At 40.8% G+C, this 21,113-nt stretch overlaps 1 protein-coding gene across 1 annotated transcript; it reads right to left on the bottom strand.

Annotated features, from left to right (window-relative positions):
- Window positions 1-553: 553 nt before the first annotated feature.
- LOC117737475 (cohesin subunit SA-1) lies at window positions 554-19,826 on the bottom strand. Its single transcript, XM_034543471.1, has 31 exons — window positions 19,798-19,826; window positions 18,974-19,070; window positions 18,450-18,659; window positions 17,505-17,601; window positions 17,089-17,165; window positions 16,512-16,716; window positions 15,395-15,546; window positions 14,994-15,191; window positions 14,537-14,635; window positions 13,923-14,002; window positions 13,170-13,277; window positions 12,040-12,136; window positions 11,549-11,651; window positions 11,240-11,343; window positions 10,753-10,845; window positions 10,397-10,489; window positions 10,023-10,223; window positions 9,302-9,369; window positions 9,127-9,214; window positions 8,899-8,979; window positions 7,968-8,060; window positions 7,388-7,556; window positions 7,013-7,146; window positions 6,525-6,626; window positions 5,791-5,924; window positions 4,347-4,469; window positions 3,754-3,932; window positions 1,793-1,976; window positions 1,334-1,435; window positions 1,121-1,217; window positions 554-598 (listed from the first exon to the last, which is right to left on the bottom strand). Exons 1-31 carry the CDS (start codon window positions 19,824-19,826, stop codon window positions 554-556), a joined length of 3,642 nt encoding a protein of 1,213 aa, XP_034399362.1.
- Window positions 19,827-21,113: the final 1,287 nt, after the last annotated feature.

Consider the following 21,113-nt stretch of genomic DNA (forward strand, 5'->3'; position numbering starts at 1 on the left):
ATGTGGGTTCTCTAAATTTCAATAAGCTTGCATTTGATATTATTTAGGAATATATGTTCATCACACTGTCATGCCCACTTGTAAATATTGTTTTATTAAAGATCCTTTGCTAAATTAACCATATTTTAATTCACATTGAATTATGAAGTGTGACACAAAAAAAGATGCCGTCAACAACAGTGAAAGATATGACACTAAATTCAAAACATGGAAAACAGGAGGAGAGACTTTCAGCTTGCTGCCAGGCAACAGGGATCTAACTGAACTTCAGCACATTTAGTTTGAAAATGTTGTTCAAAAAACATAAACAGTCGCAATAGTGAAAGGCAACCACTTTTGTCCCCAAACTTCATAATCAATTATGCCTCTTTTCCTCCAACAACATAAAGAGTGAATTAGATGTGATCGGGGAACTCCGTAAGGGGCCATGAAACCAGAACAGATGGCCCGAACACTTACTACACTCAAATGTACCAAAACCACTGAAAACACGAGTGTCGAAGAGATGTCTTAATGAACTGTTGTTCTCCAGGAGGTCCAGGTCTCCGAGCCCTCAGTCAAAGAGCTCGTCGAGGACACTGGTGTGTCGTGTGGAAGGCTGCAGAGCAAAAACAAGGGAGGGAAAAGTTTGAGTGTGCCAGGAATTCAGTCCGTAATCTTTATTTTTTTTTTTACTTCTATTTTGGTAAAAACAGAAGAAAAGTCAAGCACGGAAAACCCATACAAACTGAATTCATTTACTACTAGAGGCACTGGTCCAACTTCACGTCTCTCTCTCCCCAATCATAAAAACAAATGTATCTATACTCTATTATACTAGACCTGCCACCATAATGTGTCAGTGATGAGTCTGCTGGTCAGCGCCATGAATCACACGTATAATGCACTCTTACAGGCATTGATTCAATTGTAGCTCAGTTCATTACACAATGGCGGCATCCCAGTGTATTAGAAGTTGCTACATGAACTCTGTATATTACAGCCAAACTTTGAAAGTCAGAGACTAATATAATATTTATAGCTGACTCGTTAACCAGGAGAACATTACACTCGATGTAATTAAGTGTGTGATTTGTTGTGAAATGGTATGAGCGACATGTTCTAAGATTTGTTATTTTACCAGCGTGTATGTAGATTCAGGGTCGGAGTCACTTTCGTAATTCTCAATCTCAGGCTCCTCTTCTCTTTCTGCACTGTCGTCCTCAATCAGAGATAGTCTGGAGAGAAAACACAGTTTATTTGAATGTAATAATTATTACCCAATGAGACAGTCATATTTTACAAATATTCAAACAATTCTGTAGTTTGTGTTCTACTCTAAAATCTGTCTTACAAGGTGAGTTGGGAGTTCAGGCCCCTCTGATCCAAAGAGCGACCGGTCTGGCTGGAGGAGAGCTGACGTCGTCTGCTGGGCTTCACCCTTCGCATTTTGGACCTGTTGAGCAGCAGCAATTACATTCTAGGGGGGGTCGTCATACTAAATGTGCAGAACACCATTATTTGATGAGGGAATGAGGATTTGCTTGTTTAAAAAGTAATCTGTTTATTATCTTCTGGAGAGAAGTCTGTCCAATCCAGTCAGGAATAGAGTACATAAGGTAGCTGCTAATGCTGTACTCTGCACAGTGATTCTTTCTGACAATTTGTACTGGAATTTATAATAAGATGTGTGATTTGGTTATAGATCTCATTAAATAGATTTGGCAACTAAAGCTTTCTGTAAATATATAGTTAAAATGATTTAGGTCTGGCAGATAATTCAATTAATAATCCCTAATTATGTAAAACGTACCCTACGGAGAACTCGTCCTCAGACTCCGGCTCAGTTAAGACGCTGCCTGTATCAGACTCCGTGTCTCTGGAGTCCAGCTGCTTGGCTGCCTGTTTCTGGGCCGTGGAGGTGAAGGCTGGAGTGGCAAGGCTGCTTTGGATACTGCTGTCCAACCAGGAACCTCGGCCTGTGCTGGCCCCTGAACCTAGAGGAGTCGGAAGTCAACCAGAACACTGTTCAATTTAAATTAAAAAATGAGAAAATAAACAAAAACAAAAAACTGACAATTATTTATTTTTTAATTCATCATATATTAATTGAAAAGAAAGAAAGAAATCTCTTAAAAATTGAAAGGTGCGTCTGCAACAACAAATGCTGTAATGTTTAATTAAATGAATACAACCGACAATTGTCCCCCCCCCCCCCCCCCCCCCATCTAGACCACATGTTTTTCTCTTGCAGGTCTTCCACAACCGATACCCTCTAATGTTAACCAATGCAGACGTCTGCACGGGTGTCTGTGCAGCAGTGTGTCCCAGCACCATCTCATGGGTTTAACCGAGCCCTGAAGCATTTATTTAGGCTTTGAGTTCAGTTTGTTTTGACAAAATGCAAATAAATGTGAGGTTTATGCCCAATGAAAAGGCACAAACTAACTCTGGCCACAGTCGCCCCCTGACCCTCAAATGCATCTCAATTCGCCACTCAGCCATGTTTAGCAGGGCCGACCTTAAATCAGAGGCTCTGCGGTTGGATCCCCGGCTCTGCTAGCCCATCTCGATGTGTCCTTGAGCAAGATACTTAACACCGAATTGCTCCCTGTAGCTGTGTCTACGGCAGTGTTTTTCAACCACTGTGCCGCGGCACAGAGGCTGTCAGGTGTGCCGTGAAAAATATATTTTTTCTTACATACTGTCACTTCATTCGTGGAAAAAAAAAAGCCAACTTGTGTGTTTGTATGTCGTCGCGCTGTTGGTGGTGTAATGTTTCGGACGTTATTGCACTGATGACACGGAGACGGGACGACGTTCTACACTTAACTCCCCTTTTCCGAACGGTTAATCCCGCCTCCCCTCTACTCCTCCAATCACAGGCACGCCCCCTCGACCAGCATGCACGGTGCCACACTGTGATTGACAGCCACGTCACAGGGTCGCTACAGTGGTATGAAGGCTCAAGAGAGATAGGTACAGTACACGCATAAAAGTCTAATGGAGACATTTTTGAAAAGAAAACTAGGTCCTGATCAAGATCCCCCCACACTTGATCCAGATGATGAGCCCAGTACAAGTGGGTGTCAAAAGAAGGCTAAAACGGTGAGCTCAAGACAGTACAGTGATGAGTATCTGTCATTTGGATTTTCCTTCACTGGGGTTCCCGCCGCACCGAGTCCGTTGTGCGTTGTGTGTGGGGAAAAGCTAGCTAACAGTGCCATGGTCCCTAGCAAGCTTAAACGCCACTTGCAAACTAAACACCGTGCGCTCCAAGACAAGGATCCAAACTATTTTGTTCGTTTGCGTGACAACACTATGAAACAGGCATAAAATGATCTGTACCTGGGCATAAAGCCTGTGCCATCTTGGCATTAGGATGATGTTAAGTTTAATAAAACACAACAAATAGAACACGCGTTTCCCTGATTTCTTAGAGTATATTATGCTCATGCTGAAACTATGTTTGGGTTTGATTTGCATATCATTTCCTGTTGTTGGTGTGCCGTGAGATTTTTTCTGTGTCTTAAGTGTGCCTTGACGCATAAAAGGTTGAAAAACACTGGTCTACGGTGTATGAATGTAAGTCGCTTTGGATAAAAGCGCCTGCTAAATGAAATGTAATGTCAGGGAAACCTTCCTTTCACCAAATGACTCTGAAGTCAAACAACTGTTGAAGATAGAGCACATTTTTAAGCTATTACGGTAAACATGAGTTGCTGTGAATCTACAGTTTTTTCTGTCGTTGTCTAGCATGTGTGTCCATCTCACGCTGAGGAGTTGTCCTCTTGCGTTTAGCTACAGGGGCATTATGAGAGGAGACGGCATCGCCTTCCTCCTCCTGTTCTCTGGCTTTAGCAGAGGAGCGGCCCTCCAAGGAACGTTGATATAGTCTGACTGGCGGCCAGGAGAGGGCGTCACCGGGACACACTGACTTCAGAAAGGCTGCCCTGAGAGGGGATGACAGTGGCAGAGCGATGAGGACAAAGACAGAGCAACCTTTGTTAATATTTAGCTGTTCAGCCGTTTCAGCTTTCTGTGAAATTCAATCCAACAAAATAAACCAAAGAAGAAGCACATTTTTGTGTGTAGAGAAAGCTTATTAACATTAACACATCTTCAATTTAGTACCATTAGCTGCCACTTTTTGGACAAGAAAATCAAACATTTCTCTTTGGAAGTGAATTATTTTTGTTGCTTTGCTGAGATCCTGAAACGACGCAAACAATTGTACTGAAATGTAAAACACTGGGTTCAAGTAAAAGGGCAACCGTTTGATATGACTGATTTAGTTATTTTATTAATAAGTTAGTATTCAGATAATATTTCACTATTTGTAAGGGTGAGTTGAGATAGTTTCTTACAACTCAATGCGGTCCTGTGGCAGCAGCTTGAAACTGAACTCGCTGAGGATCTCCAAGAAGGCCACGTTCGATTGTGGCTCTTCTTCCTCTGGTGGGTCCCGAAATGCAAAACGCACACCTTCCCTAAGAGCAGACACAACACGGGCAAAAGAGCTCAAACATAAAATAGTTTATAACTCTGAATTAACTGCTATAGTGTATAAAAAAAACAAATTAAAAAAAAAACACTTAACTGTTTAATTTACACCTTACAAGTGTGACGAATTGTGTCACAAATTCAATTATCATGTAAGAGGAAACACATTTCTTTCTTTTACAATCACTGAGCTGCGTCTGAGCCACAAAACCGCCGTCACGGCTTGAAGAAAATCAATTAGTAAAATAAAATAAGGGCTGACAGGCCTGGGGCCTCATTTAAAAAAGGATCCCAATTAAATGTTTGCATTCGTTCAGAGGAGGAAATGTATATACACCAAAAACACATATTTACTTTGATAAAATCCCAGATCAACCTGTAAATGTGCGCAGCTGGTTCAGCCTCACATGCAGCCCTCTACATGCCAATATTTCACCATAAACAATCAATGCAAAGCACCTCATGAATGTTCATGCATAGAAAGGAGCTGCTGATCGTGGGTTTTTACAATGAATCACGGAAACGACAGCGAAAGAACATATAAGTATTTATGTTTACAGACGAAGATTGCTTCCAAAAGGATCACGACAATCAGAGTATCCACCACCCTGGATATCTTTTTTATTTATTTTTTTTTAAAAAAAGGAACGTCTTCTTATGGTTTATGGTTAGGACCGATAAAGGAAATATAGAGTGATCGTACGAGAGCTACCACTGGCTCCATTTCTAAACATTTCCAATTTACACAATCGTTAAGTGAGGTGGTGAAGATTTGCCAGGTGAGGTGACTGTGTGTGACAGTTACCATGGTTACTCCTCTGGTGAGCTCCTATACTCACATCGGATAGCCGTTTACAGTTAGTCTGTGTAGTGTATTAAACCATTAATCAATCAATTATGAATCATTCACTGCAGCAATTTTACTCAAACACTAAACACAAAATTCTTAGACTACTTGGTGATATTTGCAGTATTAAAAGATTATTGCTCTGTTCTGTGTGTTATGAAGTGAAATTTAATGAGGCATCATTACGCGTATAAAGATGACTCACATTTAATCTCTAGCCTGGCTTCAATTCACCACCTCGCCATGTGTCGTCAATTTCCCCACGTCTCCAAAATGTTCGTACACATAAGTTTCCGTTTTGCGTGCGCACATTCTCCAGTCAAGTTTGTTTTTAATAAATCATAACTATTGGGTGGGAAGTGGCGTACGCCTCTTTCAGGGCTCGTTTTTGTGCGTATATAACGGTTATAAATGAGAGCTCAGGTCTGTATGCGTTTGGCAGGGACCCGTGAGTTACTTACGTGTGCAGGGCCACCAGTGGTTTGCGGGCACGATTAAGATTGATGCCAAAGCTCATGGCAAGCCTCTTGGCCAAGTCTCTGATCTCACTGAGATCCTGCCTGCTGCGGTCCTCCGTAAGCATCTCTGAGAACAGCTGAACAAACACAAACATGACTTAAAATAGACACTTTACGCATAAGGCATTCTATACAAACGGTTGCATAGATGTGGACGGACTGTTCCACTCGATTGCTTGTGAAAAAATACCTTCAAGCGCTGGTTTATATTTACTTGGTGAAGAGAAGTTCACCATATGACACACTGAATTAAAAAAAAAAAAAAAGATTATGGAAAATCTCAATACGGTTCTGAGATTTATGTTACACAGAATGTTCTCTGAATGGCCCGGTTAGTCATATAGTGAATATAAATTAAATACACAAATTCATAATTTGAAGATGCTAATGTGCCTCACAAAAGCAACATTTTCAACATGTAGAAATAAAGTAATAACGTTTTTTTGCCAGATACTGCCACATGTCGATCAACAACTGTCAGTTCTATGCTGATGTTGTTGTTCTGTGCAAAGATTTTCCCTCATGGGAAACACAACAGCACAATAATTGAAGCAGAAAAAACCACACCACTAACATCAAAAGATGCGATTTATGTCCAAGGTGTTTCATGTATTCATTAAAAGTTCATTCTCAGAAATGAATACTTAAAGGCTGGTTATTTTCATGTACATGCACACCTGCTGCAGACTCAGACAGACGGTCTTGGCGCTCTGTATGGGATTGATGACCTTGCTCTTGCTCACAGTCTCTTTAATGATGTCGCCAAAGTCTTTAAAGTACTGGAGAAAACCGGTAAAGGAAAAAAAAAAACATCAATAGTCTATTTAATTAACAACAAAACATGTAGGAATAATCCACTGCCTTCGAGTCATCTGTGCTTCTTTTAACCACCTATGACTCACTCAGCACCTCGCTGAGATTTTCTCACCATCCTCCACCCTCTTACACATCCTCTCCATTATTAATGTTTTATTAACTCATTTCCTGTATTCTTAATACAATTTTGATTAACTTTTACTTCAACAATTTCTAAACTCAGTTGGACTATTAACACATTTCCCCAACTGGAGACACATCTTGTCAAGGAATATGAATTTGATTGCTTATGTATGTATAATATACAAGGCTAATAAAATGTAACTATCCCTTAAATCTCCATATCCACCTTGCTGTAGTGCTTGAAGACATTGGTGGCAGCGGTGAGGTCCAGCACACCGTAGATGACCAGCTTACAGTAGCCAGCCAGCTGGTTGCGCTTCCTCTGAAGAAGAGTTATCTTCATCGCATCCTCAATGTCATCTAGGAGAAAAAAGCCAGAGTGGAGAAAAGGGAAAGGAGAACATGAGTAACAGTAACAAATCAATAATTACCTTGAAAAATGTAGACGGGAGAAGCAGGCAAACCAGAACGCGTGATGACAAAATGGTATTTGGCTTGTAGTACATTGAGAATCAAAACTGAATCTGCAAGGTAACCAATAACTAATCTGTCAGTGTAAATGTAGTACTACAATGTTTTGCTCTGCAGTGGACAGAAATACCATCGAGCTCAGCATCTTCAGTTTCTGAGAAGACGTAGTCCAGGAGGAAAGCAGCCATCTCAGAACGCAGGGAATCAGACGGCAGGTGGACCAGCGTTTGGAGGGCGGGTTCAAAGCGGGCTGAACTCACACTGTACAAGAGCAGCAAGTCACACAACAGCTCAAACGCCTGTGGATGAGAGAAACCAACTTATTACTTTAGCTCAGCTTGGTCTGAGTCTTTAGTGTCAATGGGGAAAAGAGGAGCAACTAGTTTCAAGGACAATAACTTCTACCTGCAAACCCTTTATGACAATTGTTTTATCCTAATAAACGTTCGAGTGAAATGTTTAAAAATTGTGTTATGGCCAAAAACGTGTTTTGTGAGGTCACAGTGGCCTTTGACCGAGAATCAGGAGGGACAGACGGACAACACACAAACATCGGGCCTGTCATTGACGCAAACAGATAAAAATAAAGTTTTAACTTGTAGTCTCAGTGTTCAGAATGACATCAGTTACTTCCCACATGGGACGACATTACATTACATTACATTATCCAAAAGCGACTTACAATAAGTGCATTAAATGTCATGCCTTACCTGATCTCTGATCTCAGTCTGGTCCAGAGACAGACACGTTTCACAAACTTTGCAGAACGAACGCATCTCCTTCTTCAAACGCTTCAATTCCCCCTGGAGCAGATGGTGAAGGGACCAAAGGGCAGAGGGAAACAGATCGCAGACATGATCACTAGTTTTACATTTATGTATAGGACAGGAACGAGAAGCAAGGAAAGACATTTTAATTATTTGAACATTATATCCAAAATCCAGCCTCTATATTTAAGTTGTTTATCATCCAATAGGGATTTAAGACTTGACAGGACCAACTATGATTACTACGGCTATCCATGTAACCGATGTAATCTATGTATCTATGCAATGCCATCTCGTTCCAGAGTAGGAATTATTGATATTAAAAAAGGGCCCTCTTCCCGTTAAAAGGAGCAGTGTGCAGGATTTAGGGGGATATTTTGGCAGAAACATAATTTGCATTGGATTTCTCTGAAACTTTGGTTTAGATAAATACACAAATGGATGAATGCGTAATGATGTGCTCCGTGTGAATCAAAGAGAAAATCTGCAGGAAAAGTGGAAAAAATGAGCTCTATAGAGTGAAGATCAGCTGAGAAAAACTATTATGTAAAGAGAAACAGTAAGAAAAAGTGTGAACTAGTGGCAAATAAATGTCTGAGAGTCATTCCGGGCTTGGATGCACACTAACAGATTGTTGTGTTAATTGCCTGCTGTCTGCGCAGCTGGTGAACTGTTGAACAACGCAGAAAGAGAAGAGCTCAACAAATGCAGAGGAAGGCCACCAACATGGTTGGCTGTGATCGCATTATTGTGAGCAGGTAGGCTGGCACTTCCAGGAGCAAAGTTATTGTGTGAAAGACTGAGAGAAGGTCGAACTATTTCTAAACATCCAGAAGGATGAATGCAGTGTTGTAGCTGTTGTATAGAGGAGCACCTCAGCTGGTGTGGAGTTAACTGCATTCACTTTAGCCCACATCAAGTTAAAGGCAGCACATTTCAGGGCCGACACCATCAGCTGAAATTACACAAAAGGAAAATTAAAACCAGTACCTTTAGTTCATTGAGGCGCAAAAGGCAAAACCTATGTTCCACTTGAACCATCTTAAGTTATGGCCTCTATTCTCACAAGACAATGTTTGACAAATGTGTGACTATCGCAGACCTCCTTGTCGAACTCTCTGGACTCCATCTTGCTCTTCAGCAGCTCCAGACAGGAGTCGAACAGCTTCCAGCCTGTCGGGTCCTTGGCACTGAACAAACACGAGCAACAGAGACACACTTGTGTAACAAATAGTCTGTACTACAGACTGCCATATGGATCATAGGAACATTCGTACCTGCTGAGGGCTGCGATCTTTTTCAAAGCAGTGGCGGCACTGTATACATCATCGTCATCTGCAGTACCCTAAGCACACAAAACACACAGACACACACTCTTGAGAGAACAGATGCTTACCAATCTGTTTTTTTCCCTTTTAACTACAAAATTGACATTCAGCCTAAAAAACACATTAATTAGAAAGACATGCTTACATTTAACACCCTGTCAGTTGTTGGCTTATTTTTGCCTTATTTTGCTGTTCTGGAACACAATCCTGTATTTTCATAGTTCAGTTATATACAGTTGATATGCATGCATTCATGTACTACAACATTGAACTAATTAGGTTATGCTTTGAGGACAACTGAAATACAACATACTATTTTAACCAAATTCCATCCCAGATTTTTATTGTACATGTAATAGTAATACATTAACGCCGACGCTGTAAGAGCCAGTATATTAGATAAAACTAAAGCCGCCTAACACAGCAGCCCAGCAATAAATAATACCTTCATGAAGATTTGAACGTTCAGTTTTCGTTGAAACGGGTGGCGTTCAATAAACTGATAATTATGGTGGCTGCAGTGTGGTGCTGTTGATCTGTGTTGCATTATACAGAGAGGTGATTCCATTGTTTCGCATGACCTCACCGATATAAAACAGGGTGGACAAAATAGTATGTCATAACCAGCAACATTTGTCTGTGTTCAAGCTCCACTGACATGCTCTCCCACCTGCAGCAGGTCACTCAAGTAGGCGTTGAGGCACTCAGTCAGGCCGTCCATCACCTGGCTGAATGCCAGATGTGTGCGGGAGGAGAAGGTGTAGAAGTCGACGCCAAGACTGCTGACCAGATTGCTGCAAGCCTCGAGCACGGTGACCTCCGTGTGCTTCTCAATAATACAACATACCTGAGACAGCAGTAGGTCCAGATGCTGACAAAGAGAGGGGAGTGTGATGAGGGACAGATTGAGGGAGAACACGTTAAGTAGAAGGGAAATATGGGAGAGGGGAAATGATTAAGGAGGAACATGATGTAGTTTCCTAAAGAGATGTTAACAATCTATTCAAGGTAATTGATTTTGCTCCACATTTCCTCCACTCCTACCTTCTCCAGCCGCAGACTGCTGCTGTACATCTCCAGAGAAAAGTAAAGTGGAGCTTTGAGAAGGAGGGTCACCTTCTCTGCATCGGCTGAGTACTGAGGGGAGGGGGAACAACACGGGCTCATCATTAAGAAACATTAAACGAAAATAATACAAAATACAGCATTTGTATACTTGGCATATAAATTTGGCCTTTAGTCTATAATGTAATATGAGGCAGCAGTATATACATAGATTAAAAGTAAGTAAGTACGGGGGCAATGCTTTGCCAACACTTCAGATAATGAAATCCTCTGTGTACAATATAATATACCACCAATGCTATATTAAGTATAGTAAGTGAATCTTGGTTGTGTACCTTGGCCAGCAGCTGTGGCAGTAATGGGATGAAGTGTGTGGTGATACGTCTCCTGTCTTGTTCCTGGACCTTCTTATCCTTCATGCCCAGGATCTAATCCCACGTGTTTGTGTTCAGTGAGCAGTACAGGGTAGCAGTTCAACCATGTGAAGACAAAAAGCATTGTGAATATTTCACAATGTTTGTGAATGTAAAATATGAAACTGTGTGTCTTAAAAACAAAGCTAACCAAAAACAAATGTCAGAGAACCGCAAGGAACAGAGGCAAACATTTGTACCCATGATTCTGGCTGATGTGGAACATCTAATTTATTCCAGTTTAGTGTCACAAAGTTGTGTATTGTAGTTTTAAAAGCTGACTTTTTGTATGATGGGTACATTTGAAGTATAAACAAAGAATGACATTTCTCTCGCCCCCAAGCTCCACTGTTCCATAAAACATAAACTTCAAAACTAAATGATCATGCATTTGTCTGTGTGCCACCACCTTCTTGCCCTGAGTTCTCCCAACAGGTGGGGTTGCCTGTGCTGCCTGTCTGATGGCACACATCATCAGCTCTATGAGAACCCCCTCCTCCTCATACATCAGACCTGACAACACAGACGCACAGACAGCTGCAGAACTGAGTGGGTGATGGTTGAGACGACGCGATGCCGGAACAGCGAGGGAGCGGCACACGCAGAAACAAATAACTGTGATAAAACACGACTTGCATAAATTATTATGGTGTATTGGTGTCAAGCTGAGCTCAGTGCACTGATGCAGCTAAGATGCAAGTCGTATCTTGTTCCTCACCAGACTCGTGTAGCAGCAACGTTGTCATCGTCTCCCAGTCTCTCAGCTCAGATCTTGCCACACCCCACAGACTATCCACCAGGTATGCCCCGTGCTCATGGAACTGTCAAGAGTGAATGAATTGCTTTAGATTAGCTTCAGTACATTACTTAAGTGTGTTTCTGAACTAAAATGGCCATCATTTATTTTACAGTGACACAAAAGATGGTTTGCAGTATAATGTGATCTAAATGATGTTCATCGTTCAGAGTTCCAGTATGAATAACTTAAGATGTGATACGCCACAAGACTTTTGGGTGGATGTAGTTTTATTGTGTCTGTTGTAGGAATAACATTTCCTGCTATGCGTTGTGGGGAGTATACTATTTTACAGGGAACTCAAAATAAAACTTGATTTGAACAATATACACGTTGTCGTGTTAAGTCTACCTTTATTCATGAAAACATAATGGCAATGATTGGAATAGTGGAGAGACTGAAAGAGACACTACCTCACTCTGGATGAAGAAGGAGATGAGGATTTGAAAGAAGGCTGCATTTTCCATTTTATCATTCTCCTGGCTGTCACTGGCAATCACACTTTTCAGCCTGAGATACAGACACACAAAAAAAAAGTCACATTACATATTAAAAAAAGAAGAAAAAAAAGGCACAGTGAGTAGAATTTCCCCTACAATGTTTCAACTGATACTAAAATAATTCCTTTGAATAATCACTTATACTAGAAACCCTGCACTGTTAATTTTTCTGTGCTTGGGACGTTTCTCCGCCCCTGCCTCCAGCTGTCACTCCTCTGCCTCTTCTCCCCCGGGGCTCTCTTTAGCCCTGGGTGACACTGAAATCGTTGTCATCCTTGTAATCGAGTCAGACGCTTGGGAAGCTCCACTAAATTCTCCAGTCTGGAAAAAAATGCTTTACCCATAAGCTAGCTAGACGGAAGATTGCTAAACCCTCTGGCTAATATTATTGAGCCAGGAAGCCAGGGTTGTGTTTACAAACCGCAACGAAAAAAATCAAAATTAAGAAATGGCATGAAAAATGTGCTCACTGTTTGAAGGCTGAAATCACATCAGTGGAGCAATAACATGCTCCATTCTACAGAAAAGTATTTGTATCTACGCTGCAGGTTAAAATTAAATGATTTATTCAGCTAAGCTTTAGTGTGAATGAAAAAAGGTGTCGATGTTTTCTTTTTGGTGGAATGTCGAACAGAAAATTAAAATTGAATATGGACCGATCCACAGGTGCACCTTAATGACACAAATCTAAAACATTTAGGCTACATTCAGAATGCAGAAAGAAACTATTTGTTTCTCAAATCAAATTTTTAAGACTGTAGATTCTTGTGTCCAGACATCACTAACTCATCGACATGGGTTGCTGTGGTAACAACATAGGGGTAAAGAATTACATAGCTACAACTCTGCTTTCTAATGCGGCAGCATGAAAAATAGAGGTCCATCCCCAAATGTGGTTTGAATCCGATTTGCAAAAATCTAAATTTTGTGCATTTATTTTTTTGCTTTCCAAAATCAATCTGCATACCAAAAATGGATTTGGGCTGGCAGTCTGAACAAAAGTCTAGTTGGACAACGTGCAGACAAGAAGGATGAAAATGTACTTGTTAAAGAGGAAGACACCGGCTACAGAAGCCAGGGCTCTGTTTGAAGCGTAAACCAGGGGATAGATGTGACCACACTCCTCCTCTCCCAGACCTTCCTCTGTCCTCCTGCATGAGCACAGACAGAATCAGTTACAGACCGATAGTTAGCAACATTAACACCACAAGATAAAAAACACATCAAGCATTGTAATACTCTTGTCAAGTGATATGTTTTAATAATTGACTGAACCTTTCTTGCAGCCTTTTGTTTATCATTTTTAAATAGTAATAATATTTTTTAAATATATATAAATAATCAAACAGAGCTCATTAACCACATTTTAAATCTATTTTGGTAACTAATCCTAAAAACATCTAATTTACAAGAAACTTGAGTCAGTGTTGCGAGATGCCGGTTAATCACACTGTGTGATCAAGAGTGTTATAACAGTTATGAGTATTCATTACACTTCTATTGTTGAGAAACTGGATTTAAGGACAACCCGGATATATTTGCAGTATTTAGTTATTTTCCCCTCACATTTCAGACACAATTAGATGTTTTATTATTACTAATGCTCTTAAATGCATTTCAACAGAACCTTTCTGTAAACAAAGCTCAAAACTATTGATACAAAACAGAGAAAATGCATTTCAAATTGTATAAAATGGGCCATAATTGACATGTTTTGATCCGACTGTAATGAAATTCCTGTACTGTATGTTGCAGATAGCGGCACAGAGAAAACATCAGACAGAGAAACCCCTCACTGTTGGATCAGCAGCAACAGATTGACCACTTCCACTGCCACCCCTGGGTCCTTGTCCAGCACCATGCTGAGCATCCTCTCCTAAAACACACACACACACACACACACATACATTCAGATATGCAGTGGCAAACACAGACAAAAGATGAAAAATCATGCCAGCAGACTTCAATGCATAATTATGACACATAAATGTACCCACACCCACAGATATGCATGCACGCACACAAACACACTGATTAGGCACTAAGCCATGCCATGAAAACCATTTATCTGCCTCAGCACATGTGGCTCAGGAGGTTTTTTATGTTTGAGAAAAGCTTATTAAGCATCAATAATTGGCAGCAATTAACGCAGCCAGACACACGCCAGACAAAGGATGAGACCATCACAACAAAAAGGAATGGTGAAAAAAAAATAATAATAAATAAGAGGAGGGGCCACAAAACACTGTGAAGTGAGACAGACAGGCAACAAAATGGTAACACAATAAGCTGAAACAAAGATCAAACAGAGATGCTGTGCAGAGTTGCAGACAGACAGACAGACAGACAGACAGACAGACAGGAGAAAAGAATCATTAAATGAGGTTGCCAATCCAGAGGGATGCCTCACTTTAAATCTGCTGGTGAAAAGCTCCAGGCGGCCAATAAATTCCTTCTCCTGGTACAGACCCTGCAGGGCACGCACACACTGCAGACGCACTGGACTTTGCTAAAGAAAAGAAGAAGAGAGTACAGTATCACACACACTCTATAACTTACATACAGATTGATACACCCAAGCCTGTTCCTAGTGGACATTTCTCTTTTGTATAAGTGTGTGTATGTGGTCTTTCTTGTGTCCGTGTGTAGATATTCTACAAAAGCTCCTGGTGGAAGAGGCTGTCGAAGACTATGAAGAATTCATATAAAAATAAAGAGCTGCCCAATTCCCTTTAAACTGCAGTCATTTCCATCTCCTCCGCTTTCCTGCGGACAGCTGCTACCTCTGAGGTGATGCTGCGGAACGGAAGATCATAATAACATGTAATGCTGTCATGTATTGTCTATCGTCTAGTTCTGACAATTACCTTGTCATGCAGAGTCCACCCCAGGTATTTAAGACATCCATCATTCAGGAAGTCTTCAGGGTTCGTTTTCAGCCACATGCCCAACTCCTCAATACACGTAGCCCGAATCTCAGGCAGCCGGTCACGAAAACGGTGCACAAACACACCGCGGAACGTGACGTTCATCATGGAGGATAACTCCTCTCTGTTCTCCTGTAGCTATAACACATACATATAACAAAAAAAGGGGGTGTAAGAAAATATCGATACACTTGACTGAGACTCTGGTAAAAACAAATGCAGATTTAACTGTTCTGATTACATAACAAAGTAAATACTCATGAATTGATAAATGGACTGCTTTAATGTCCCGACATGCCCGTTTAGTACGTGAAAGTGGCCAGTGTTTGTGTATGTGTCACCTGACTGATGGTGGCCTGCAGCTCCTCCAGTCTGCCAGGGGCTCGGTCACGCGCCTCCTTGCCGTTCTCCATGTCGTATTGCCGTTGGGTGGTCTGCAGCTGAACAGACACTAACACAGCTACTTCCACCAGCCCAGTCATCAACTTCATGGCTAATAGAAACAAACATGTAAGTTAGCAAAGTACTGACAGGACTGCACATAACCTGGGGTCAGCGGATGTTTCCCACTCTGTTGAACTTTGCTGATTTTAATATTGCTATTATTATTTTATGTTCCATTTTATAATTATATTAAAAGGTGCATTACAAATAGTGTATTATACTTTAATAAATAAAACCTTAAAAAGAAAAACCATCAGCTCCCCTTATTTTGATAAAGACCCCCCCCCCCACCCCCCGATCTGCCACTTCTTACCCTGCATCGGAACCGCACGCGTAAAAGAAAACGGAAGCTTAAAAATAAAGATAATTTTCTTATCATCTGACCTTGTTCTTTGATTGTATCCAATTAAATGTAGGTTAAAAGGAAATAGCCATTTGGGCGTCAGGTTCAGAGTAGAATTGTGATTTAATCACATGCATCATTATTGATGGAAAAATAGATCAAGAATACTCCCACATTTCACAGGAAATCAGTGGACTCCACTGAAAATGCAGCAGAAAGGTTGGCATCTCCTTTGATCCTTTGAAATTCACGGACAAGACAGAACCGGTAAAGATCCGTGTCTGGGTTATTCATCTTTTAATCTGATTTTGCAATTTATTTCAGTGGGTTAAAAATGAGAAAACAATGAGAAACAATAAAAGCCAGCCATACAAAAGGAATACTTTCTGAAAAACAAAAGAACTTCTCCAGCAACTAAAACAGATGTCAACTGAAAGAAGCAGTTATTTCTGGCACTCAGAAGCTGGAGAAAAACATTTGGCATCACGGCATGAAGGGGCTGTCAAAAACTAAAGCAAGTGACTTCAATGACTAGCATAAAGAAGTGATTACCACTAATCAAAAAGTGTAGCCTCTCATCCATAATCAAAGTTCCCTTTCGAAGTCAGTTGTTAGTGTCTGTGTGTATTTTTCTAATATTTTATGGCCCAGTATTGTGCCGATGTGCTTACCAATCAGGGTACTGGTGTGTCGGAAGGCTCTGACCTGGGAGTCAGAGAGGCCGGTGAGTAGAGCCAGCAGAGAGGAGAAGAGGTACTCATCATAAATGAGGCTATTCCGACACGATCTCACGAGAACCCGAACAAACTCGAGCAGGCCGGCTTTGAAATGCTTCAGCTCGGGGCCTGGAGTGCACAAAGGGTAGTTTACTGAATCCTGGAAGATGGCAAGAAACAAAAGAAATGGAGGAAAGACATCACACACTATGCTTTGTATAGTTCTTTGAGGCAGAAGTGGTTGCTGTTCTAATGAAAATTACATCAGTGGCCAACCAAAGTGATTAACTCATTAACGTGTCCCATTTATCAGCATAGATTCTAATTAGTCTGTTCCATCATACTGTACGCCATCCTTCAGATAATAATCTCCTCTGAAATGGAGGTTCTCAGCAAATTCCAGGATTATCAGAAGTAAGAAGGGATGACAAAGACTAAGAACAAGATTCAAACTTGCAGATCTGTAAGACTCATTTTTAAGAACCATATTTATTTTTAGGATTTATTGGAACAAATCTAAACTATGTCTCACCTCATTGAACTCTTTGGTGAGCATGCCGATGATCTCAGCATGCTGCATGCTGTCCAACATCTCTCTGCTAACCATACCTGGACAAAAGAATTAAGGCAGTGTCCAACATCAGAAGTCACTGTGAAAAAAACACTTGAATATAGTAAGTGTGATATTAGATTAATTATTGTTCTTGTATTTGACCCATAACATTAAATGGCATCATTTCTTGTTCTTTTCAATCCATGCTCACAAAATATTGATATATTGTGTTGTCTATAGAGAGAGGATAAACACAGCTTCTACACTTTGCATCGTTACCATACTGGGAGATCAATAGTTGACTGCTGATTATTGCTGGAGCTGAAATTGGAAGGATAATCTTTTGAACTTTGACTCCCACCCCCGATCTCTTGGGCTCCCTCTTGACCTCTGACCTTTACATCCACAGGACTGAACAATGAAGTTGATGAGCACCAGCAGCCCCGCCTCTCGGCTTTGCTTGTAGCTGTCCAGCCACTCGTCCACCACAGTCTTAAAATTGACAGAGAGATAGCAGCCAATGAGAACGCTGGGCTCAGATCAAAGGGAGAATGGATATAATAACTATACATCATTTAAATAACATTAAGGATTTCAGCTTTCAACCTTTCTTCCTACTATTGGCCATTTAGGTTTCTTTCAGAAACATATGTGGGTCTGAATGCTCCAACAATCTCCCACCCGTATATTTTCTGCTCATTTTAAATTCCAGTATTATTCACTATACCCATTGCATAATCCTTTTTGGCAACCATGGCACTATTGAACATAAATGGGCACTCCTTTAGAACATCTGTTGTGTGATAATAGTGCAGCGTACATTAAGAATATAGAAAAATATAGAAGAGAACTAGATCCGAGAAACCTTTGCCTAACAGAAATAATACGAGTTAACTGCACTTTTGCTGAATGTGCTTTATGAAAGTAAACCTTCACCCAGAATCACCAACTGCATTGTGCTGCTCTTCACTACAGTGGCAGGCTTTTTTATTACTGCTCACCAGACTATTTTTTGTCTTTCTATTGTTATGTGATGCTTTTTTTGTAGTCTTTAACAAGAAGAGACTGGGCACAGCAGCACAAAGGTTTGTATGGTCACATGCTGTCAATCATTGACTAAACAACCCAGTGAAAACACTTCTTCCTCTTCGCGTATCAAAGCCAATTCTGTTGGGTCAAATCAGTCAGCCACTGACAGCAGAGGATAATCTCTCTCATTGTTACTCATAGAGCCTTGTTTCTCTTCTCATTACACATGCCTCCTTCAGCACCTCCCTCCCTTCATGTGTTTATCTCTACATCCCCTTCCCCCTTGCTCTTCAGCTGACAATTTTGCTCACCACCATGGCACTCTTTCCAGAGCGGACAGCATCATAGATATTCTCTGCACTGATGCACCGGTTACCCTCGTTCGTTCTTGTCACAGGTCTAGGCGAGGCCTGCCTGGATGTCCTTCGGGAGGGCTGCTGCAGGGAGGAGTCTGAAAGACTGGGGATGGGGCTGGAGCTGGACGCCCTCAATGCAGCTTTATACCTAGGTCTCTTGGGTGGCTTGAGATGAAAGAGATGGGAGGGCAGTTCAGCAGTGGAGAAAGGGAATTGATGTTGTCAACGGAATTAGTGGTAGCCATGGCAAGATAAGGTGGAGGCTTACAACAGTGTTGCAGTTATTCTGACTCTCAATAAGCCTTTTAAAAATCTTTTTCAAGGACTACGAGATGAACGACAATAAAACTACTGGATTCCATACCATAAAAAAATACCAAACTTAGACAAGATCATCGCCCTGATCTACTCTATTGTGGATAATCCATATGAAAAATATCTAAATGAGTGAAGCATCTTGAGAGTATAAGATCATTTACCCGAGGTCCAGTTACTGCCTGCTTTCTCCGCTTTGAGGCTTTAAGCGTGGCTTCATAGTCACTGCCAGAATCTGAGAAATCATCCAACTCCTCAACACTAACAGACAAATAATAAAAAAGAAAATAATTAAGACAAATCACAGCATGTATAAATATATTTGTGTTATGGCTAAACGGCCTACAGCCAGGCAGGTATCGTGATACAAACATTTGCATGATAGAACATTCTGTAAGTTTGGGAGAACCTCCCAATGTTCGTCCAATTATCAATATTGTGTTTATTCCATTTGTCCTTATCCCTTTAACTATATTTTCATACAGTTTTGACTGTTTGTTGTTTCAGCACATGTTACCAGCTAGTCTGAGCTGCTACAGAAGCACACATGCTGCTAATGGCGTGCAAATAAAAAGCGGAAAATATGACACCACTAGCATGGAGAATCTCAATAAGCTATTTAAAATAAGACAAGATAATCCATTATTAGTCCCGCAGTGGGGACATTTACAGGATTACAGCAGCAAAGGGGTAAAGTGCACACTAAAGACAGTAAAAAAACAAAACAATAAACAGTAAATTGGGTTTAATAGTTTTGTTTTCTTTCATTAGGACTGAGATATGTGGACACATATACTCTTGAGTTTGAGAAGTGGAACATTGTGTTATCTTTTACATATCTTTAATCCTAGTTTCTGTTTATGTGCCTGAGGAATGCTCGATAATAAAATATGTCCAACAACTTTAACCTTCATTTTACAAGTTAAACTGTGACAAATCCTCAGTTACGTTTATCTTGGACAAAACAAATTCACTTGTCAACCTTTACCTGTCCAATTGGGAGTCTCCACTTTCCATTTTCGCTGGAGGAGGACCAGGATCATAAAGTGGTTTCGGTCTGCAGGTTAGCAGGTTAACACCTTTTCAGTTGTAAGACTCAACTGTATGAGATGAGACACAATCAGCCACAAGAGCAAATTAAGCTAGTTAGCACCTTAGATGAAATCATTAGCATTAGCTAACGTTAGCTACTTGCGTAGCCTCCTAAATGTCCGTAAACGGACTTGTAACGGAAATTATGAACGAGGTAACGTCTTTGATTCCATTCGTCGACCAACATACGTCTCATTGAACAAAGCGGAATACATATTTGCTTGCTAACCTTAATAGAAGAAATGTCCATTTATGATCTTGAACTGCTAGCTAGCTAACTGACAGACATTAGCAAACGCTAGCTTAAAAATAGTAGCCAGCTATCTACTCCCGCAACAATTACCCGATAATCATCATTAACGTTAGCAAATCATTTACATAATTGTACCATATGATATTATAAGAACCGATCGGTTTGTTCCTTTCTTGAGACGCTTGTTGTAATTTATCCCTCCGTCTTCGCGGCCTGATGAGATTCTAAGGCGCGCAAAAGTAGGAAATGTGATACTGGATGCCGATTGGTCAGCACCTTCTCAGCTCAGACGGTGATTGGTCCTTCGAGAATGTCACTTGATTATTGGTAAATTACACAACAAGTAGTTCTCCTTTGCAGACAGAAAAAAGAAACCGAAGTAACACGCTGTGTATTTTAAACAACATTAATTAAAATACGAATTTAACTATTGCTGAATATAAGAGAATATGAATACTGTTAAATGCAGTGAACTTGCTTTGCCCTCTTTATTGGTACGTTTTATATACGTTTCTACATGTGGTATTGTGTCCATGTACAATCTGTCTGTCGGTCTGCCTGTGCAGTTTTTAGGAGGTGGTTGGCTCAGCTGCTCCCCGCCCGGCAACCGCAGGCTCCTCACCCAACTCTCCCATGTTGGTGCTCCTCTGCACGGTCCATTGTTCTGGGTGTGATGGGTTATGGTCAAACCAGCTGAGGTGAAACACACAACTTCTGGTTCAAACCTAAAGAATAAAATACCTATTGCAGTGTTTTTTGTGTCAAAATGACACAGAAGCATAACACATTAGGTACTCAATGGGATATTAGACCTGAACATAATTATCAAAAATATTATTTAAATTCCCCCTTGTATGATAACAATGCAAAGTAAGATCACATTTGGCCTGAAAGCGCTTTAGCTGTAGATTTTGCTCAACAGTGAAAGCAAGCAGCATCAGCGTTAAAGTCGTTCTGTA

Source organism: Cyclopterus lumpus, chromosome 10 (assembly GCF_009769545.1).
Source record: "Cyclopterus lumpus isolate fCycLum1 chromosome 10, fCycLum1.pri, whole genome shotgun sequence".
Lineage (NCBI taxonomy): Eukaryota > Metazoa > Chordata > Actinopteri > Perciformes > Cyclopteridae > Cyclopterus > Cyclopterus lumpus.